This window comes from Sinocyclocheilus anshuiensis, unplaced genomic scaffold (genome assembly GCF_001515605.1).
Source record: "Sinocyclocheilus anshuiensis isolate Anshui unplaced genomic scaffold, SAMN03320099.WGS_v1.1 scaffold795, whole genome shotgun sequence".
NCBI lineage: Eukaryota > Metazoa > Chordata > Actinopteri > Cypriniformes > Cyprinidae > Sinocyclocheilus > Sinocyclocheilus anshuiensis.
The window spans coordinates 204-23,703 of NW_015549596.1; the positions used below are offsets into that span (position 1 = coordinate 204).

Below are 23,500 nucleotides of genomic sequence, written 5' to 3' on the forward strand. Positions count from 1 at the left end.
AAATATAAAGTAGAATTAAAATAGAATAGAAAGTGTTAAGAGTTAGAGGGTCAAATAAAGGTATATTATTATTATTATTAAAGGTAATAAATGAATATTAATTACAATGAAATAGACCTCAAACATTACATCTATAAATCACATGTTCTTAACTGAATGAAAAAAAAAGTCCAGAACAATGAAATTTCTGGATGTGAATCACAAAATAAAATGCATCAAAATTAGAACTTACTTTTTGCCTGGCAATACTTTTTATGGATGATCTTAAATGAGATGTTTTTAATTTTGCCTTTTCATTTCATTTTCTTAGCCTTACATTTACATAAACATTTGAAATCATGCATAGTCATAAATGTATTACTTTAGTAGTCACTTAATTATTTAAAAAGGTTTTATTGTCTTACTAGACCAAATACAACAAACTTCTGGCTCTAAATATGTCTCTCACATATTGTTGCTTTAGTTTTGGATTTTTACCTAATTTAAGCATTTTCCAATTGTTTGCCAGTACAGAAAACCCCTACAATCCCAACCTATAAAAAAATATTTTTTCAGTTCTTTAAATACAAATTATATACAATAATTATACTAATACGCACAAGGTACACAATTTAAAATGTATTCAGGTAAAAAATGAATATTTATTGATCTGCATTAATTATTTATAACTTATGAATCCAAAAAGAAAGTTTTTCTGAGCAAATCATGTGCAAGCGAAAATAAAAGGAAAGAAAACCAGCAATCATGTGTCCATGACATAATTTTATATAGTCTATAATTTTCCATAAAGTATACATTTTGAAAAGTATTCAGGTAAAAATAAATGTACATTTACATATATAATTGTATTTTTGGATTAATACAATTATACTTATAAATCTTTTTCTCTGAGCAATCACGTGCAAGCGGACAGAAAAGGGAAGGAAAACAGCAATCATGCGTTCATGATATCATCTTATAGATGCCTTCAGTAGAGGACGACCATTTGATTGTCACTTTCAACATCCAATCAGCGGACGAATTTAACAATGACAAAGAAATCTGGCCAATGAGAAACCGCAATCGCTGCGCCTGGCCAATGAGAACGCAGAGGGGGCGTGTTCACGGGAAAGCGGAATTGGCGCTACACCCGTCGGTGTGTCAGACGCGGATCCTCCAGAAGTTTTGCGCCTGACCCCGATCCTCTCGCCCGGAGTATCAAATCTGCGCCAAAACCCCCATCAGCTTACGGTTCTTCTGGGTTATGGAACTGGATAAAATGGACGAAAACGACTGGAAATATCACGGGGAGGGCAACAAGAGCCTGGTCGTGTCTCATTTGCAGGTTAGTGTTCAATAGTTACTAGCTTTTAGCTTAGCCAAGATTCATATCGACTCAATCAAATCGGAGTCAGTCAACAGGAAATCAAATCAAACTACTTGGAAAGGACCTAAACACAAAGTTTGGTCGCTTTATACCATCAGTAGACGGAGATAAACCTCTTCCTTGTCTTAAAAGGGTGTTGTCAGGGCTTTAAAGCTAATAGCCACCTAGCAGGCTAAACCAGGATTCATTGATGAAGTCAATGTACAACATGTGTGTTACTCATGCCACACCCACTTTATGAGCTCGAAAGTTTATTAAACTATTTCAGTGGCATATATAGGATAAGTAACGCTGAGAGCCATTTGAATGAATGGTCAGTGGAGATGTTTAAGTTTCTGGATGGTTCTGAGCATCTAAAATTGGGTTTCTATTGGAGATAAGATTATGTACACTTAACATCTTCCCCCTCTGGGCTTCAAAGTTCAGATTGGAAACCTTTAACAGCTTCCCCTTCATTGGGTGAAAGATAATGCGGGTTTAGACCGTTTTTAGACCACTATGATGGATGGGAATATAGATGTTTATCACTTTCTTTGGGAAAAAGTACAATTAGAGACTAAAAAGATTTTGGCCTATGAATTTTTAACAATGTAATATTGTTTTAAGGTATTACTTGCTAGAACTACTTTGTCTAAGCACTCTTGTCTGAAACGCTCCTATATTTCGACAAAGGAGAGAAATTCTAAATGAAATCTATTGCATATAAGATCTGAGTCATAATTTATGTCTTAGCTATTCTAAGTAATGGAAACTATATGTAAATGATTCATTTATCAGTTCGTTGTATCATGCAGTTGACTCCTTTTGTCACTAGGATGGCAATATCAAGGTCCTGTTTTGTTAAGACCAAGGATACGCAAACAGATTAACCTTTGTCTGATTTTCCAGTTCATTTGGGATCATCTGTACCATCACACGATAAATAAACTCAGAACAAGCTGCCGGAAAAACGTTTGGAGTCATAAACACGCTGGATTTATATTACAGACTACAACACGGAATTGTGCGTCCAATCACAGGAAGCTGCCTGAGACAACACTGGCCAATATGTTGATGTAATCGTGTCAAAACTGGGTTTGGGGAAAATGGGTGAAGCTTTGATGCAGTTTTCCAACCAGTTTTAGAGTCCTGCAAGGGCTTGTCCGTCTCTGTTTGCTGTTTACTGACATTCTTTCACGCTCCCACACTCTTGTGTGGATTTTTGTCTTGTTGCCTGGTCTGGTTTTACATTCTTAGAGTACGAGCTGGACCACATCGTCTTGATCAAATCAGTCTGAATGAGTTAGGTATCTTATAAAACCATTTGTAAAGGCATTTCAGATGCACACTGACATATGAATGGGGTGAATTTCACAAAATACTACAAGAAATTCTTGCAATTTTTTAATTGCAATAAGTAATATTTTCTAATGTCTAATTGTATTTAACAATTTTTAATTAATAAGTTTTATTATTACAAAAATAATTGTTTGGACAGGATGGTTTTCATTGTTGTATTATAGTTGGGTTATTATTATAGTTAATTAAAACAATAAAAAAACTTTTTTGCTATTTGAAATAAACTTAAACTAAAAAAATAATAATATATGGAAACTTAAGTTTATTTTAAGCTTATTTCAGCTTGTTGCTAGCTAACATTTCTAATGTTCTTTTAATTAAAATGTAAGTGCTAAAATAACTAAAACTGGAGTCAAAATTAATAGAAACTATATAGACATTTTACAAAAACTACTAAAAATGACAAAAACACAAAGTTACTAAAATGAAAGATAAATATTAAGAATTGATTTAAAAATAAAACAATCTTGGATGAGAATTAATTTTTTTTATTTTTTTTATTTTAAAGAAATTGCACTTGATTGTTCTAAAAATGTGTACAATAATTTATTTTCTTGATACATTTGATGTGAATTATGAGTCATTTACTTATGAGCTTCATCCTTTTTTGTTTAACATTTTGTGAGGCAGAAGTAGGTTTTGTAAGCGTTTAGAAATTGCATTAGCGTTTAAGCGGCCATCAGTTGCATCAGTTCATAAAACAAACCGCCAGACACATGATTATGTCACCTTTACATTTGTGGACCTTTTTATGTCTTAAGAGCATTCTGGGAAAAACGTAATGTGTATTCAGTTTACAGCTGAGTGGATATTTGTTGAACACACAGGCAAACCCATTTCAAAGAATTCCCTTTTGAACTAAAATAAGACAAGGATACATACAGCTTTCAAAGTCTGTGTGAAATGACTCGTGTGATTTCTGTTTTTAAACGCATCACTTCCTATTACAGCACTGTAAAGTTCTTCGTCTGCTGAAGTTTCCCTCCGAAGACTCTGCACATACACGACAGGTAAAACTTCCCCAAATCGACACCACTGAACATTATTACTTCCCAAATTTCTCCGATATGCACTATATTACCTTTTGCACTGTGTTACCTTTTCTTACACTATGAAAGATACCATACTATTAGGGGCCGTTTACACGACAATGTTTTCAGCCAAAAATGGTTAACTTTTTATGCGTTTTGCCTGTTCGTTTACACGACAACGGCGTTTTGGGGACTGAAGTGTGGATTTACCTCACCAATATTACTACCAACTGCAGAGACGCATATACGTCATATAATCTTCACTTCACAGCGCCAACTACTGGCATGTCATATGTAATACAGCGTTTTTGGCCGTTTTCATGAGAAGGGTATAACTGCAGCCTGGAGATCTCCAAATGGGGGCGGGAACTCCAAAACGGGGTGGGAGCTCCAAAATAGGGCGTGGCTTCCTCCCATTGACAGACAGGCACATGACACGCATGCGCAATTTTTTCCCCCCAATCCACTTCAGTGCAAACTCCACCCCACAGCTGATTCTAAAGATTTTATTGGTTGTGTCAATTAAAGTGTTGATTTCCTACACTATGCTACAAAAATGCTAACCCCTAAACCTACCCCACACCTGACCCTAACCTTAACCAGTGAAATTGACTGCACGGCGGGATTGGCGCTAAATAGCTTGGTAAAGAAATATGCAGTTCAGGAGATAAACAGTTAATAGGATTATGCGATATGAGATCGTACCGTAACTCCCCAACCGGACCTCACTGGACAATGGCACCTTTTTAGTTACACCCAGCATCACTACCCACTGCTACCCTGCGAATTTCGAGCCCCGGGACGCCCCCGTTGCTTGGAACAAAGCGATAGAAATCTTTCCCCAGCACTGCACTGTGCTGGGACGGCTCGCGTGAGAGCCCGTGGGTGATTCCCGTTTATATCATTAAGCAGATGTTCAAACTCCAGTCCGAACACCACTGGCCACGAGCTTTGGGCTCTGCTCTCACGGAGAATATTGACTTATATAGCATATTTTATTTTAGATGAACTAGAAACAGTGTTTAATTTATAAAGTTTTATTTTGAAATGTAAGTCAATAACAATTGGCTGGAGCCAGAGCCAATGGTGAAAGTCTTTGCGCGAGGAGACCCCGCCCCATTTTGGAGGTTCTGCCCACTTTTGGAGTTCACGCCCCATTTTGGAGATCTCCGGTCTGCAGTTATATCTACTTGGTTTTCGTGGATATGTGTAAACTTGAATCATTTTGAAAACGTTGTCGTGTATACATGAAACATTTTAAAATTGCAAGGGAAAAACATTTTCCGGTTTTGGCTACATCGTTGTCGTGTAAATGTAGCCTTAGAAGCCAGCTAGAGAACTATAACACGAAAATGGCTACAGGCTAAACCTCCGACAAAGATTTATTGGATGCATATTGTGACCAATATTCAAAACATGGAGAGAAAGACATTCATTAAGTCTACAGATGGATAAATATTTGCAATACTTGGAAAAATGGATTGTGTTTGACTCACCATTGTATGATTTGCCATATTTCTATCAATGTAACTCAAGTATTGATGCACAAATGATTGTTCTATCAAGTTCTGTTGATGTAAATAGTCACTTTCAATTTTAGCATAGTTTTGTCAACAATTTCCACAATGTTTATGGTTAAACATAATATTTATGTGTGTGTTTTCTTGCACTGTATTGTGAGTTATTTGTGTCTCTTGGTATGAAGAGTATCTGCAACAGTGTAAATGCAAATATGCTTCAATTGTTTGGTCTTGGTCTGTTTGCATTGACATACAGCGTAGTGTCAGCTCATTTTCCTACCTCTTTCCTGCCAGACCGCAGAACAAGCTTTTCGACACATCCCCAACATCGTGGATTATAGTAAATATGTCATGAAGCCTTTACTGGGGGAGAAATACGTTCACAGTGGAGTAAGTCAGTTTAAGACGTTTATGTACAATATTACATTGTATTGCTTTAACACAAGCCGTGACCCAGAGAATGAGATGAAAATAATGTCTTGAATGTTCACAGGAGGTTGTTAAACTACCACTGGACTTTGTGAGACAGCTGTCGCTAAAGGTCCAACAAGAACGACCTGGTACGAATGATAATTTTTTTGCTTCAATTAAGTTTTTTTGCAGTGACATTGTAATGCCCCCCAAAAACCAACAGTGTTATTATAGTATTTGTTGTATTTTGATTGCAAAATCCTTGTATTACAGTAATTTCAACATTGAGATGAATAGATATTACTAAAAACCTCAAAAGTAAAATGTACTTGTCCATTATGGTAATGACAATTTATAGGAAAAATGTCCTAGATGGGCTTAATTTTCGTTATGCAAAAATCAATTATTTTTTCCAGAGATTCATCCCCAAAAAAATGCAGTCGGTTGTTCATCTAAACATGTTTATGTGAGATGCAGTCACTTTTGTAGACCGGATTTGATGTTGCGTGACGGTGTTGTGATCTTTCCTTCACGCAGAACTGCGCTGTGATAAGGTCATGGACACATTCAGCGGGTGTGGTTTATGCCTTCCCAACCTGACCCAACTTCCCCTCCACCACCTCAGAGACCACAGTCCTCCAATCTGCGTTGAGATTAAGGTGAACTCCATGTTCGGTTTGACATGGTCTCAACACGTCACTTCTGTTGTGATCGTGTTGGTGGGGGAATTTGCACATGCAGTTGCCATGTTTACCATTTAATCATTGGTTTTGAGCGCAAGGTTGTGCAAACTACCACAATCTGGCATAATTTACCATTTACCACTCATTTAAATGCAAAAATTGAGCTCAACCATATGTTGTGTTTAGATGTATGTCTGGTTTAAAGGAATAGTTCATCAAAAACTGAAAATATGCTGAAAACATATTCACCCTCAGGCCATTCAAGATGTAGAAGAGTTTTTCTTTATCAGAAAAGACTTTTAGAGAAAGAAATTTAGCATTACATCACTTGCTCAGCAATGTATCCTCTGCAGTGAATGGGTGCCATCAGAATGGGAGTCCAAACAGCTGATAAAAACATCACAATAATCCACAAGTAATCTCCAGTCCATCAGTTAACATCTTGTTAAGTGAAAAGCTGTGTGTTTGTAAGAAATGGATCATTAAGACATTTTAAAGGGTTAGTTGAATGAAAATTCTATCGTTAATTACTCGCCCTCATGTCGTTTCAAACCCGTAAGACCTCCGTTCATCTTCGGAACAAAAATTAAGATATTTTTGATGGAATGTGAGAGCTTTCTGACCTCCCATAGACGGCAATGTAATTACCACGATCAAGGTCCAGAAACGTAGCAAGGAGATCGGTAAAATAGTCCATGTGACATCAGTGGTTCAAACGTAATTTTACGAAGCTACGAGCATACTTTTTGTACGCAAAGAAAACAAAAATAACGACTTTATTCAACAATTCGTCTCCTCCGTGTCGCCCTAGCGCCATTTTGGAGAATATACCCGCTGAACGTAAACAGCGTATGCTATTCTGTGTCAGCTGCGTCGCACGGATACGTTGTTTTCGTTCAAATAACCGCGTGACGCAGCTGACACAGAATAGCATACGCTGTTTACGTGTAATTTACACGTAAACAGCGGTTTTTTTTTTTAATTTACATAGTTTTTCTCAAAATTATGGCAGTGACAGAATTGTTATACCCACGTTTCCAAAACATTGACTTTCGAAACTATGCAAGTGTGCCAAGAACCTCGCCTTGAATGCGTTGACTCTGGTGTCACATGTCTGGTCATTGAACTTGCTGACAGTTGTTAATACGTTTTACTGTATCTTCATGGCGTTAGGGAGTAAACGCTCTTGGGTTGGATTAGTGACAGTTGTTAAACTGCAAGATCTGAGTCTCATAACACAGAACTGTTTTTTAGGGGTTAGTATGAATGTCTGTTCTTGGGGAAGTAGACCACAGTAGCTGAATGACTCGTTGAATCTATTTGTGTGGAATTTAATCACATGGTCAGTCAAACAAACAGAGGGAGGTGGTGTGAATCTGATCTGAAAGGCTTGTTTGTCTACATAAAAACAACTAAACTTCTTTATATAAAGCTTATTCACAACACTTCATTGTGTAACGCAAGATACAAAGATACAATTACATATTTTTTCCTTTTCCCCCCCTAGCCAAAATGTGGATTTCTACCCTTTTCAAGGCACATAACCAAGGAATGCAAGTGCAAAGTTTGCAGATTCTGCATGCATCAGCATTACAAGGCAAGTACCAATTGAAAATCTAGTCGTTGCCAAACTTTTAAACCAGATTTATTAAAAGCTAACTTCTGCTTTAACACAAAAAAGAGGATGGTGCAGTGTAGTGTAAACATCCTGCCATCTGTTTGTACTCTACGTTATCATATAATCAATTCTTTGTGAGGCTCGGCTACAGAAGATGAGCTTATGTTGCTGAAAATACAAGAATCAGATTCAATCCCAAAGTTTCATCATGAAGCGACACGTTTTGTTCTTTACAGTTAGCCAATGGGAAGTGGAAGCGATTGAGCAGATATTGCCCTCTGGATCTCTTCTCAGGGTGAGTTACCGCTTCAGTCACTCAATGCAGGAAAACAGAGCTGGATTTATATCTTTCGCTGATGGTATGACCTTTAGCCAGTATTGTTAACAAACCTAACTGACTGTGGCAAAGACATTCACCAAGCTGGATGCGTCACTGGCCTGTGTTAAAGCCAAGAATTTTCCACTTGGAAAAAGGAGCATGATCAACATTTTCGCAAAAGTTGTGACTCACCTTTCCACTGTGAGACCAGCCCTACAATCTATAATGCATGAAGGTTTTGTACTGCTGCTTGAGTCACAGAAGTGCTAAAAAACAAGATTCAGATGTGGTGATCCAGATAATCTCGAATAATGTCGAAATCAAAATGCGATGCATAGAGTTTAATACCAAAATGAACTAATTTTACACACCTAAATCTTATTCAATGTCTTGTATTCCAGGAGCAAACAGCGAATGTATGTTGCATTGAAGAATCTGTTAGAGGAACCACAAAACAACTTGAAAATCTTTAAGGTAAATATGAATTTCTGTAATTAATTCAGTCCCGAGTCGTTTAACGTCTCTAAACAAATCTCGATTTTTGGAACTTTGCACTTCAGATGAAAGTTTGAAAATCCTCCCTCGACTTCCGTTGATAGAATGTTCAGCATTCGAAATGTAACTGAGTGATGATGCCATGCATACTGATTCGCAGTTGGTCTTCTGTTTTAATTCATTCACACCAAGAACGATAACTATATTAGCGTCCACCAGTGGACGATAACATTTTGCAGTTTTGACATCTACTGCCTTGTATGTTTGATTTTTTTAAAGTTGAGTGGATTCTGATTGGCTGTCAGTGTTTTTATCATTCATTCGTTGGAAAAAATAGTTCTGAAAGTGATTCCAATAATAAACGCTATCGCTTCCCTATTCTAGAATTAGAACAATTATTAAAACATTTATCGTTATACTTATCATCCTTGGTGCGAATGGGCTTTACATTTTTATTTATCCTAGAACATTTCTTTAACTTGGAAGTACTACTATCATAGTATTAAAAGGGTCATATGATGCTGCTAAAAAGAACATTATTTTGTGTATTTGGTGTAATGAAATGTGTTTATGCGGTTTATGGTTCAAAAAACACATTATTTTCCACATACTGTACATTATTGTTTCTCCTCTATGCCCCGCCTTTCTGAAACGTCACATCACAGGAGAGTGAACTGCCTGTCAGAAATCATAGCACGTCAGCTGTCTTAACCGCGGCTTGTGTACTGAATCATCACTGTGTCTGTCACGCGACTCTGTTGCACTTTTGGGCTTGAACTGATGGTAAAACTAACGACATTATTAACTGTCTTGATATTTACTTTGAAAGCTGACGCTCGCGATTATGGTAAGGGGCGTTACATTTCTGACGCGTGCTTGTGGTGTTCGGCCAATCACAATGCACTGGGTCAGCTGGCCAATCAGAGCAGACTGCGCTTGTCAAAGGAGGGGGGGGGCTTTGTTGAAAATTACGTGTTTAAGAGAGGCGGGGCATAGAGGACCTACAATAATGTACAGTATTTGAAAAAGAATGTGTGTTTTGAACATTAAAGCATGTCAACATATTCTGTTATACCAAATACACAAAATAATGATCTTTAAAATAGCATCATTTAAACCACCAAAGACCAGCAAACCAGCTGGGGAAAAAGAAAATCAAATATTCAAACTCTAGCTACTACATATATATTGGTTTAATCCATTAGAAATGGTTGATAAATAGAAAAGTAGCATTAATTTGTTGTTTCTCGCATCTTTTTTTTTCAGGGCGGAGAGTTGATATTTAGCTGTAAGGACGATGCCAAGCAGCAACCCGAATTGAACGATCTAATTCAGCACCTTCGGCCTTATTTCCCTCATAGTAACAGCCTCTATAATGGCCACCAGCCTGGCAAAGCTGTCCTGAACGAGTTCATTCAGGTGATCTGCTCCGCTCTGCTCAGCGGCGGGGACTCGAATCGCTCGGGAGAGCCCAGGAAGGTGCACCTGTCTGAGAGCAGGCCGCACTGTGAAGCCAGTCCCTTCCCAAGAGACCTGCTCCGCAACGGTGAGGACTTTACCAGTGACTTTGGATGGCCGTCAGTGGGAAAACATGGTTTTATGTCCTTCAAAATATTGCTAAACAAGTGCAATGGAAATCACTTCACTGATGAGTCACGAATCACGATATATGCGTAGGAGTGAACTGGAGCAAAAGTGCTTGACACAGTTTAAGAAAATACACTGCATTTCAAATGACACGTTAAGAGGTGTATAAAAGGTCAGATTATTGCGGCATAGAAATTCCGGTAGTCATAAATCTGTTACGCAAGACCAGTAGAACACGTTGAGCTCATTTCCATGTGTTCACAGGTAACCATGGCCTCCCTAAAGACAGTGTCCTCGCAAAAATCCTCCAAGTCCAGATGCTGGATAACCTGGATATTGAAGGAATCTACCCTCTGTACAAACGCGTGGAGCAGTATCTAGAAGAGTTCCCGAGAGAAAGGTGAATTTTTAATCGGGTGTATTGAGTGCTACGTTACTAATCTATCAGATCAATACTCCAGTGCAAGAACGTTTTGTTCCTGCTGAGTAAAGTTTATATTGGGCAAATACTTCAGATCTATGCAGTGTTCACATGTACTGAAAGCATTGTATAAAAATTCAGAACAGTTGATGAATCCTAACCAATTATATACTTCATTCTATAATTGTAAGACTTGTTACTTTCCCTGAAAGACTGAACAGACACTAGGTGGTGCAAAAGACACATTTGTGAATATAAGTAGTTCAAGTCAAGTCATGAGGCACTGCGGCCACATGGTGGTCCTGTGCAGCATAGTCGTAAGTGATTTCCATGCAAAGCCACATCATCTTTATGAATAAACTTGCCTAAAGGCACTTTAACATCCAATCAACACTTTTTGTATCTTCAGAAACCGACTGCAGATAGATGGGCCTTATAATGAGACTTTCATGGACACGGTGAAAAACTGTCCTTCAGAAGATGATGGCTCTGTAGAATATGCTGTTGGGAAGGTAAGACCGTGAACGTGATGCTGAGAAGTTTAAATTTGAATGTATTTCGGTGGCAATTAAGAATCTTTTTCCAAAAAAAAAAAAGTTAAAGATTAAGATTAACTCTCAGATGTTACTTTCCAGGTTCATCAGTATAGAGTCGCAATGACTGCCAAAGACTGCTCAGTCATGATCACGTTTGCACCTTGTGAGGAAGATGAGGAGTAAGTTAGTTTTCGCCCTTTAAAATCACTGGTTGAATTATCTTCCTTGACATTTGCCATCATTTTACTTTTCGTTCGCTTTGTTTCCAGACACCAGTTGAATTTGGAGAAGCCTCGTTTCACATATTCAGTCTCCATCCTGGATCTGGACCCCAAACCGTATGAAGGCATCCCTCACCAGAACAAGTTGGACACAAAAATCGTCAACTACTACCTGCGGAGCACGCAAGCTCCGCCCCCCTCCAGCCTATATAAGGAAAGGCAGGAATGCACGCTGCTCTTCCATGCTGTATGAGACACCTCTACAAGTGCTGCTTGGGAAATGCCTAGAAGTGAAGCTGAAATAGTGATATAATTTTGTTCTTTCTGTTTGCTAGTCTGTCTAGTTGTTTGCCCTCCTGTGAACTTGGCGTTCGCAGTTGTTGCCAGAGCGACCTGATGTTTTTCTTTTTGAGGGTGATGTTCTCATTGGGGCTGGTCTCCTAAAGCACAGAATACCTGAACGAGTCAGTCATTGGCTGTAAAAAGGGAGGACATGGAGGGTGTGTGTGTGTGTGTGTGTGTGTGTGTGTGTGTGTGTGTGTGTGTGTTTTTGTGCAGTGCTGTTGGGTGTTTCTCGCACGCAGCGGCGCTACTGTGTTTTCCAAGTGCCAAAAGTGGCTTACAGCGATTTTCCCTAATGAACGTTTTACCGTGCATCAGCTTGGCCGTGTCTGCAGTCGCTGTACAGGCAGTTTGGAATTCAAAAACAGACAAGTACTTGAGTTTTTAGCGCGGCTTCATCCCTAGAGCTCCTCAAACCTCTGACCCTCGGCGAGCTACAGTAGTGGGAGTTATACTGACAAGCACAGACCTGTTGCATGCTAGCGAATGAGGTCGCGATAACACCGTCACTACCCGTAAGATAGATTTGATAAATTAGAAGATAAGCCTAATGATATTACTCGCTATTGAAATTGTATTTTTGTAACGTACGCTCGGCTGGCATAACCGCTGTACAAAGAAATCGAAGTGTCTTATTAAAGAGTAGTTCACAATAAAAAATAAAAAGTCCATTGTTTACTAACCCTCATGTCATCGCAAACCCGTTTGATAGAATCGTTACGCAGCTCGTCAGTTCATTCTGACTAGGTATTGTGAAAGAACGACTAAAAATAACGACTGAAATTTGTTTGACTTTAGAAGACATGAAATGCAGTGCACAAGTCTTATGGTGCTTTATTTGGAGCTTTACAGCCTTTGGTCACAGCGGTTGTTGTATGGCAAAAGTTACGTAACGATTCTTCAAAAGTTTGGAAAAACATTTGGAAAACATTAGTACAGACATGATGGTGTGTAAATTTTTGGTTGAACTACTACTTTAAAGCTAGTCCATCATCTCAAAAATAAAACACCACCGTTTTTCCTAGAAAAACTGTAAAATGAAAAAATCGTCTGTGTCTGTCCATCATCGATGGCTTTGTCTCTGAGTTTGACACTGATATGCTTAGTTGTCATCTGTTTTGAAATCTCGGAGCAGAAAACAACCAGAGGAATCCATCCCCAGCAGCTTGAACGCTACTACTGTTACGTTTGGCTTTAGTTTTAATGGCCGTAATTGGTTGCAGAGCCAGACATATTTCATAAGTCAACCAAAGATGGACAGCACGCCAGTTTTTTTTAGCACAATAAAAAGGATGATCCAGCAGTTTTTCCAACAGTTTTTTTTTTTTTCTTTCAGAGAAGCAGTATAGGCCACAGAAATGGTAGTGTTGATTTAATGTTACATGAGTTGTGAGTTTGGCATCTTTGATCGTAAAAATAACCACAGTTGACGGTTTGCGCAGATTTTACGGTGTAACTAACACTAAAGATGGCACCTCATGGTCGCTTTTCTCTGTTATGGGGAATATAACTGTTACAATGTACTGTGGCGTGAGTGATGCTCATGCTTCTGTTTACCTCTTTTAGCGTGATGCAAACTGCTTCGGCTTGCTTAACTCAAAGTCGTCAATGCAGTTCCCATCAGGCGAACAGTGTTTGCATTTTACATGGATGAACATTCAACATTGCCAAACTGTGTTCACACTCCCCTTTGTCTTAATGTGAACTGGTGTCAAGAGAAGTATTAATACGCCTTACCTGTGAGCGAAAACTCTTTCGTTGTCGAACTGATGGCGTTTGTTTGACTGTCATGTTTTGATGTGTTATGAAGTAACTGATTGAAAAGTGCAGTTTCTCCACAACAGACATTGCTGTATTTGCCTTCGTTTTAACAACATCTTTCCCCTTTTGAACCAGAGATATTATGAGTCTGAGGTGGTGACATTGTGTTATTCTAATGAAATAAAGACCTATAATCACTATGTAGGTAGGAATGGACATTAGTTCTGTTATTAAGCAAGAAAAGAAAGGAAGATCACAATTTCTGTGATTGAATCTAATGTTAAAATGTAACTATTTGAAAATACAAAGTGGATTTTGCTGTCAGACATTTTGTATTTAAAATTATTTATTTTTCTAGCTCTTGTCTAATGATGTATATTTCCATACAGTGTGGGCATATCATACGTAAAAATGATAGAAACGTACAGGTGGCATCAATATGTAGTTCCTAACGGGTGATTGTACAGGTGTTTATATCGAATAAACGATTAGATATGAAGCTCCCACAGCGTGAACTTTGGCTTAATTTTTGAGTTCTCACAAACACAGTTCTTATCAAGCCCTCGATAGATGCTTCCACCGCAAGAACCCGCAGGAGGCTCTGAAAATAATCCGAGCCATTTTCCATCACTTTTTTGGTGTCAAACTCCCGAGCTGAAAACAAAATAAAACATTTTAGATCATTGTACCACATTCTAAGTCACTATTATGAATTATACAAGTGTAAAATAATAAAATACTTGATTCTGATTGGTAAATTTTGTATTACAACCACAAAATTTTATATTTTACGGAAGTCTTATGAGGCCATGGATTATTTTTCATTCTTGTTTTCTCGTGATCATGACTTAATTTTCTTGTGATTGACATAATAGCTGTTTTCATGATTATGACTTAATTTTCTAGTGATCTCAACGAAAGTTTTCTCGTAATCACAATTTTTTTTTAAAGTTTTCTCATCTCGACATAATAGCTTTTTTCTTGTGATCACATAACGTGTTGACATAAAAGTTTTCTCAATCACAACCTAATTTTCTCATGATCTTGACATAACGAAAGTTGTTTTCTCGTCACAACTTAATTTTCTCGTGATCTTGACTTAACGAAAGTTGTTTTCTCGTCACAATTTAATTTTCTCATGATCTTGACATAACGAAAGTTGTTTTCTCGTCACAACTTAATTTTCCCATGATCTTGACATAACGAAAGTTCTTTTCTCGTCACAACTTAATTTTCTCATGATCTTGACATAACGAAAGTTGTTTCCTCGTCACAATTTAATTTTCTCATGATCTTGACATAACGAAAGTTGTTTCCTCGTCACAATTTAATTTTCTCATGATCTTGACATAACGAAAGTTGTTTCCTCGTCACAATTTAATTTTCTCATGATCTTGACATAACGAAAGTTGTTTCCTCGTCACAATTTAATTTTCTCATGATCTTGACATAACGAAAGTTGTTTCCTCGTCACAATTTAATTTTCTCATGATCTTGACATAACGAAAGTTGTTTCCTCGTCACAATTTAATTTTCTCATGATCTTGACATAACGAAAGTTGTTTCCTCGTCACAATTTAATTTTCTCATGATCTTGACATAACGAAAGTTGTTTCCTCGTCACAATTTAATTTTCTCATGATCTTGACATAACGAAAGTTGTTTCCTCGTCACAATTTAATTTTCTCATGATCTTGACATAACGAAAGTTGTTTCCTCGTCACAATTTAATTTTCTCATGATCTTGACATAACGAAAGTTGTTTCCTCGTCACAATTTAATTTTCTCATGATCTTGACATAACGAAAGTTGTTTCCTCGTCACAATTTAATTTTCTCATGATCTTGACATAACGAAAGTTGTTTCCTCGTCACAATTTAATTTTCTCATGATCTTGACATAACGAAAGTTGTTTCCTCGTCACAATTTAATTTTCTCATGATCTTGACATAACGAAAGTTGTTTCCTCGTCACAATTTAATTTTCTCATGATCTTGACATAACGAAAGTTGTTTCCTCGTCACAATTTAATTTTCTCATGATCTTGACATAACGAAAGTTGTTTCCTCGTCACAATTTAATTTTCTCATGATCTTGACATAACGAAAGTTGTTTCCTCGTCACAATTTAATTTTCTCATGATCTTGACATAACGAAAGTTGTTTCCTCGTCACAATTTAATTTTCTCATGATCTTGACATAACGAAAGTTGTTTCCTCGTCACAATTTAATTTTCTCATGATCTTGACATAACGAAAGTTGTTTCCTCGTCACAATTTAATTTTCTCATGATCTTGACATAACGAAAGTTGTTTCCTCGTCACAATTTAATTTTCTCATGATCTTGACATAACGAAAGTTGTTTCCTCGTCACAATTTAATTTTCTCATGATCTTGACATAACGAAAGTTGTTTCCTCGTCACAATTTAATTTTCTCATGATCTTGACATAACGAAAGTTGTTTCCTCGTCACAATTTAATTTTCTCATGATCTTGACATAACGAAAGTTGTTTCCTCGTCACAATTTAATTTTCTCATGATCTTGACATAACGAAAGTTGTTTCCTCGTCACAATTTAATTTTCTCATGATCTTGACATAACGAAAGTTGTTTCCTCGTCACAATTTAATTTTCTCATGATCTTGACATAACGAAAGTTGTTTCCTCGTCACAATTTAATTTTCTCATGATCTTGACATAACGAAAGTTGTTTCCTCGTCACAATTTAATTTTCTCATGATCTTGACATAACGAAAGTTGTTTCCTCGTCACAATTTAATTTTCTCATGATCTTGACATAACGAAAGTTGTTTCCTCGTCACAATTTAATTTTCTCATGATCTTGACATAACGAAAGTTGTTTCCTCGTCACAATTTAATTTTCTCATGATCTTGACATAACGAAAGTTGTTTCCTCGTCACAATTTAATTTTCTCATGATCTTGACATAACGAAAGTTGTTTCCTCGTCACAATTTAATTTTCTCATGATCTTGACATAACGAAAGTTGTTTCCTCGTCACAATTTAATTTTCTCATGATCTTGACATAACGAAAGTTGTTTCCTCGTCACAATTTAATTTTCTCATGATCTTGACATAACGAAAGTTGTTTCCTCGTCACAATTTAATTTTCTCATGATCTTGACATAACGAAAGTTGTTTCCTCGTCACAATTTAATTTTCTCATGATCTTGACATAACGAAAGTTGTTTCCTCGTCACAATTTAATTTTCTCATGATCTTGACATAACGAAAGTTGTTTCCTCGTCACAATTTAATTTTCTCATGATCTTGACATAACGAAAGTTGTTTCCTCGTCACAATTTAATTTTCTCATGATCTTGACATAACGAAAGTTGTTTCCTCGTCACAATTTAATTTTCTCATGATCTTGACATAACGAAAGTTGTTTCCTCGTCACAATTTAATTTTCTCATGATCTTGACATAACGAAAGTTGTTTCCTCGTCACAATTTAATTTTCTCATGATCTTGACATAACGAAAGTTGTTTCCTCGTCACAATTTAATTTTCTCATGATCTTGACATAACGAAAGTTGTTTCCTCGTCACAATTTAATTTTCTCATGATCTTGACATAACGAAAGTTGTTTCCTCGTCACAATTTAATTTTCTCATGATCTTGACATAACGAAAGTTGTTTCCTCGTCACAATTTAATTTTCTCATGATCTTGACATAACGAAAGTTGTTTCCTCGTCACAATTTAATTTTCTCATGATCTTGACATAACGAAAGTTGTTTCCTCGTCACAATTTAATTTTCTCATGATCTTGACATAACGAAAGTTGTTTCCTCGTCACAATTTAATTTTCTCATGATCTTGACATAACGAAAGTTGTTTCCTCGTCACAATTTAATTTTCTCATGATCTTGACATAACGAAAGTTGTTTCCTCGTCACAATTTAATTTTCTCATGATCTTGACATAACGAAAGTTGTTTCCTCGTCACAATTTAATTTTCTCATGATCTTGACATAACGAAAGTTGTTTCCTCGTCACAATTTAATTTTCTCATGATCTTGACATAACGAAAGTTGTTTCCTCGTCACAATTTAATTTTCTCATGATCTTGACATAACGAAAGTTGTTTCCTCGTCACAATTTAATTTTCTCATGATCTTGACATAACGAAAGTTGTTTCCTCGTCACAATTTAATTTTCTCATGATCTTGACATAACGAAAGTTGTTTCCTCGTCACAATTTAATTTTCTCATGATCTTGACATAACGAAAGTTGTTTCCTCGTCACAATTTAATTTTCTCATGATCTTGACATAACGAAAGTTGTTTCCTCGTCACAATTTAATTTTCTCATGATCTTGACATAACGAAAGTTGTTTCCTCGTCACAATTTAATTTTCTCATGATCTTGACATAACGAAAGTTGTTTCCTCGTCACAATTTAATTTTCTCATGATCTTGACATAACGAAAGTTGTTTCCTCGTCACAATTTAATTTTCTCATGATCTTGACATAACGAAAGTTGTTTCCTCGTCACAATTTAATTTTCTCATGATCTTGACATAACGAAAGTTGTTTCCTCGTCACAATTTAATTTTCTCATGATCTTGACATAACGAAAGTTGTTTCCTCGTCACAATTTAATTTTCTCATGATCTTGACATAACGAAAGTTGTTTCCTCGTCACAATTTAATTTTCTCATGATCTTGACATAACGAAAGTTGTTTCCTCGTCACAATTTAATTTTCTCATGATCTTGACATAACGAAAGTTGTTTCCTCGTCACAATTTAATTTTCTCATGATCTTGACATAACGAAAGTTGTTTTCTCGTCACAACCTAATTTTCCCGTGATCTTGACATAACGAAATTTGTTTTCTCGTCACAACTTAATTTTCTCATGATCTTGACATAACGAAAGTTTTCAGCGTGATCACAAATTTTTTTTTTTATATTCTCATCTCAAATTAACAAAAGTTGTTTTCTCATTATCATGACTTAACTTTCGGAATTTTCTTGTGATATCAACATAACGAAAGTTATCTTGTGATCATGATTTAATTTTCTTGTGATCTCGACAAAGTTATACCCCATCAGTTATATTTACTGCCACCTAGTGCTTCAGTTGTGTAACTTTCAGATAATAACCTGTTAGAGATCAGGAGAAAACAAAAAAGAAAAAAATTATTCCATGGCCTCTTAGGACTTCCATGATATTTAAACCGTTCCCATGACTATTTTCATGTTTTTTTTTATTCCACCAATGCAAGGTAGAGTAGCTAATTGATGGCATCATGCAAATCAAAAAATGGGTAGTTTATGAGTCTAGTAAAAATGGCCTTTGAAGACTTTTAACCTATCTAATAAGCAGGATAAGCTGGTTAACCCTGATGCAATATTATCCCTTACATAATGTATTTTTCACTCATCACCCAGTTAATCTTACCCTGGTCTGGCATTTTCAGCAGGAGCTCAAGCGATGGCTTTACCACTCCTTCCATGGACACATCTATCTTCCAGAATATGGTCATGGAGATCCTGAGAGACATACAGCCATTGACTCTTTCTATATTTCAAGCATGTAATCTGGATATATCAGTTGTGGCCACCATAGAAAGATACAGCAACTTGCAGTCACTTGACATAATATATGTTTCATGTGCCATCAACAGATGGAAAACAGCAGAAGTTACGTACCGCGGTTTCCATTTCACTTTGTTAGCTGATGCAACCTACCCTGGAAGTTGAGGACTTTTTATAATCATGAGCTCGGATCGACATCCCTCTGGAAGGCTGACCACGTCTGGGTACTTCTCCTGCCAAACAAACCACTTATTTGTTAAAGGGATCAAAATCCCGACAGATTCCATCTGACCCACAGCAACCTGGTTCCAAAACACCGGCCGATAACGAAACACATACGAACAAAATATGTGGAGAAATTTACATATTAGAGATTTGCGTAATTGTAAGTGGAATTTGCTCCATAACAAGGCAAGAATACACTGAAGTCACAGTCTGAGACTGTCCGCACAGAGCTTTGATGTCTTACAGGAATAAATGACTCAAAAACGTTACGAGGTTTATGAAAACCTCCATGTCAAGGGTTTTGACTTTCTTTCGTGTGACACAAAATGAGAATTTTTCAAGAACGTCCTGGCAACTACATAATGAAATATTCAAATACAGTCAAAGTGAACGAGGACAAGGGCTTTTAGTCTCCAAAATCAACAAAAAGCAACATAAAGCTCTCAAAATCGGTACATACTCTTTGACGAATTGCTTTTGTTCCTCTTTCATAAGTGGCCATGGATAAAAGCGTCTGCTAAATGCATACATGTACATTCAAAAGTCTTCTGAAGTAATATGATACTTTTATGTAAGAAACAGACCCCCAAATTCATTATTCATTGATAATTTTTCACTGCAGTGAGCTGTTAACTGCTGTGACTGAATCATTTAGGCAGTAACTTGAAAACTGGATCAACCTAATTCATTAATGGATCATTCAGATCAGTTTCGTAAATTAGATCAACCGATGCACTGAATAGATCTAACTCAATTATACTGAAAAAGAATCCAGAATATTCCACAGAAATTTTAGGTGAACTATTCCTTTAATACACCAAGTGTTTTTTAATAATTAGTTGAGTTGAAGACAACAGTCATGCCTTCAGGACTCTAAACCACAGAAGAGAAGATTGAATACACAGAACCATTTAATACTGACAGTAAATAATAAAATAAAAGAAGAAAAATGTTTCCATCTCTCTGTCTTTTGCAGAAACCACTAAATACAGTTAGAAATTATACCCTTACTTACCCCGTCCCTTAATTACATATTAAAACATGTACAGATACTCAGTATGTTTTAATAAGTAATTACGACATCTAATAAAACTGCTCTTAAATTTAACTCCTCATTTGTCTGCATTTCAACTAGGTAATTAAAAACATACGATAATTGACACCATGTTCCCACAATCAACCAACAAAGACATCACAAATCCCTTAGACAAACCCATCAGACTTTCCCATTGGACATCAGAACTTTCCAGAATTTTTTCCCAATTCCCACATTACACCGTTGGGAAATGCTGTCAGTTACACCATTAACTTGATGTTTCCTCTGGTAAACACTGAGACTTTCTCTAAAAGAATATCTCGAAATGTGATGTTCCTTACGGCCTTGTGAAGACTAAACACTGTTATGTTCTTAGAGCGAGACATTTACATTTTTGCAAATGTTTATTTTTACACGTACACATTGATTCAGGTCAATCAATGAGTTATGTAATTTGTATTTAGTCACAATGACTGTATTCTTTCCAGTTTATTTCTTGCACACTTTTGGCACAGATTAAACTCATTTTGTTCAAATATGTAGTTATAAATTGGCTCTTATGCAAAACTTTTTGTTGTTGTTGGTTGGATGCTTTTACAAATCTTCCTCTGTACAAACAAATATTTTTGCTTACTTTTTACATGAAAGATTTCGAATCTGTTTGGGAAAACTAGCATATAATTAAAGCATTTGCCAAGACTTTCAACCCCCACCTCCCATAAATATTGTAAATTACTTCATGAAGCATTTTCTGTCAACGTGTTAACCTAAAACATTTAACAGTTATTTAAAAGACACCACTATTTTCGGTAAACGTGACAGAGGTCTGACCAAAGGCTTCAAGGCTTCCTTGAACTAAGCCATTAATTTAGTATCCGTTACACAACCCAACCATTATTTGAACTCTGTACCTCTATTGTCTGATCCTGGAGCGACATGTTATACTCCCCACGGATCTCTGTCAACAGTTATTAAAACACCAGACAGGACAACCAGAGTCTCTGGGCTTGTTCAGAGGCCAATACTGGATCGTTTAAAAACTTGACAAGAGAAATCAGTAAAGCTGCAATCCTCAGACTCCAAGTAAATTTTCGGACACAATGGTTACACCGATTAAATCATTATTTAATTTACACCAAGGTTTGTTAACAGTGGATGACCCAAAATGGAATTGTTAATCTAAATGCCTCGAGGGTGATTTTGAGGTACCCAGCTAAAAGGAAAGAAACACAAAACCGCTGACTACACACATGCCACTGCTGAGTGCTTAAGCTCTCTGGTACAACATAAAATCTTCCATTATGTTAAAAGTTCCATAAGGAAATATACTGAACCAGATGCTGAAGCAAACCGACATTACCACAGTGGAAAGAGATGTCTGAACGCAACGAAAAAACACAGTCCAGCATTTTGACAGACATTATCATGGTGCAAGGCATGTGTGTGAAATAGTCTTCTGGGTCTCAAAGTACATCTCAAATGGTCCTTGATATTATACAGACCATTCTAACCAATGGAATTCATCTGTGGAAAGAGTGATGTTTTTTAAAGACATCCTAAATTCAACATCCTCTGTTGAGTTTCTTCAAGAAAAGAACGTCATGTTGGTTGGGTCTACAACCAAACTGAACTAGAAGAATGTCCAATCCTCGTAACTCAACAAGATGTGAACCGTAAGTGTGGAAATGCATGAGGAATCCATTTTAGAACCATTTTACTTCCATGAAAAAAGTAGGTAGGGAGGGACTTGATGTGGAAAAGTGGTTTCTGTAGGACAGGTAGTCTTAAAAGGATGGGATTGACTTGCTAGCGTCATCTGAAAAGGAAAGCCATTTTAGAGGCGGAGCAAGTACATTTATTTTGAAGAAAAATACTGAAGATGGTTTTTTCCTTTGGGTTCAAGTACACCAATGAATCATGCACAATTAAGACAAGGAACATGTATAAAGAAAGCTCAAGTATAAAGAACAGTCGCAGCTGTTCATTCCAGCTGGTTGAGTCACTGAGCTCCGGTCATTACCTGATGGCAAGTCAAAACATCCTACGATGCTGAAACATCTTACACCATTAATTTCACACTACAGTTAAACTCTCTTTTGATCTACGTCTCATAAAACTCATCTATTTACAGTTCTGTCGCTAACATACACATTCTTATACACATTACAACTTATAGGTTACTTACACCTGGATGAGATGTTGCAATGAACAACAACACATTCGATCGTGTAAGAGTGATATCAGTTTTAATCTAAGGCTGGATGTGTTTGCAGTTTCTGGAGGTTGTTTAATTCTGAAAGCTCTGGAAAATGTCTAAAACTCATCTGCTAGTTTGTCCGCACTTAACCCGAGAAAAAAAAAGTAAGGAGTAATTTCTGCTCATTAAAGACTATGTGGAGTTTTTAAAAGGTTATTTACAAAATGTCAAACTTTGAAGTGCATAAAGAGTATTTGCACTACTTTTTTCTGTTTTAAACTTTGAATACTTTAATTCATAAACATCAAGTTAAATTTAATTGGTTGTCTGATTTGACAAATCTTCATAACGAATTGCTATTAAACTGCACAACTTGTGTTTAACATATTTGTCTACAAACAATGAATCAAACCATCTAGTCAAAACAAATTAACAGTTTGTTTAATGTCAAATGATCTAAAAATATAAAACGTTATTGTGATAAATGACTAAAATAACAATGGCATATCTGTTGTGCGAGTTTAATATTTCTAACTAGTTTCACTAACTAGTCTTCAAATAAATCTTATTACACAACAGTTAGGTCACGCAAAGCATGATTAGCTTCCCTTGGAAATATTGTCATTGGCAGAGGAAAGATATACAAACTAATTGGCCAGATTTAGTCTAAAACTTAAGTTGGTTTGTTATCAGCTTCTGTTTTTGAATATACAGTGGGTACGGAAAGTATTCAGACCCCCTTAAATTTTTCACTCATATATTATACAGATACTAATTGCTTAAATACATCCTTCAAGAGTTTGGTTTCTTACGAGGCATTAT

General features: G+C 36.5%; 2 protein-coding genes across 3 annotated transcripts in view; one reads left to right on the forward strand and one right to left on the reverse strand.

The window, feature by feature from the left end:
- Window positions 1–1,098: 1,098 nt before the first annotated feature.
- On the forward strand, window positions 1,099–12,554 carry LOC107658385 (inositol-pentakisphosphate 2-kinase). The gene is made up of 13 exons (XM_016446907.1): window positions 1,099–1,324; window positions 3,655–3,714; window positions 5,550–5,645; window positions 5,749–5,815; window positions 6,204–6,325; window positions 7,857–7,946; window positions 8,204–8,262; window positions 8,688–8,760; window positions 10,048–10,327; window positions 10,633–10,768; window positions 11,199–11,301; window positions 11,425–11,504; window positions 11,595–12,554. Exons 1-13 carry the CDS (start codon window positions 1,244–1,246, stop codon window positions 11,797–11,799), a joined length of 1,452 nt encoding a protein of 483 aa, XP_016302393.1. The 5' UTR covers window positions 1,099–1,243; the 3' UTR covers window positions 11,800–12,554.
- Window positions 12,555–13,218: 664 nt separating this feature from the next.
- LOC107658387 (centromere protein P-like) overlaps window positions 13,219–23,500 on the reverse strand; it is a 65,508-nt gene continuing 55,226 nt past the window's right edge. For both annotated transcript variants that reach the window (XM_016446911.1, XM_016446910.1), the window contains exons 7-9: window positions 19,374–19,453; window positions 19,084–19,175; window positions 13,219–14,303 (exon numbers count right to left, since the gene is read on the reverse strand). In XM_016446911.1, the coding sequence (XP_016302397.1) occupies window positions 14,098–14,303; window positions 19,084–19,175; window positions 19,374–19,453 (378 nt within the window). In that variant the 3' untranslated portion in view covers window positions 13,219–14,097. The remainder of the gene's footprint in view (window positions 14,304–19,083; window positions 19,176–19,373; window positions 19,454–23,500) is intronic.

What these genes read in the sequence shown, in the direction of transcription:
- LOC107658385 (XM_016446907.1), top strand. Translation starts at nt 1,244, where the DNA reads ATGGAACTGGATAAAATGGACGAAAACGACTGGAAATATCACGGGGAG. An exon ending in GCATGCATCAGCATTACAAG is followed by an intron (nt 7,947 to 8,203) that starts GCAAGTACCAAT and finishes TGTTCTTTACAG; the next exon opens with TTAGCCAATGGGAAGTGGAA. An exon ending in TAGAATATGCTGTTGGGAAG is followed by an intron (nt 11,302 to 11,424) that starts GTAAGACCGTGA and finishes GTTACTTTCCAG; the next exon opens with GTTCATCAGTATAGAGTCGC.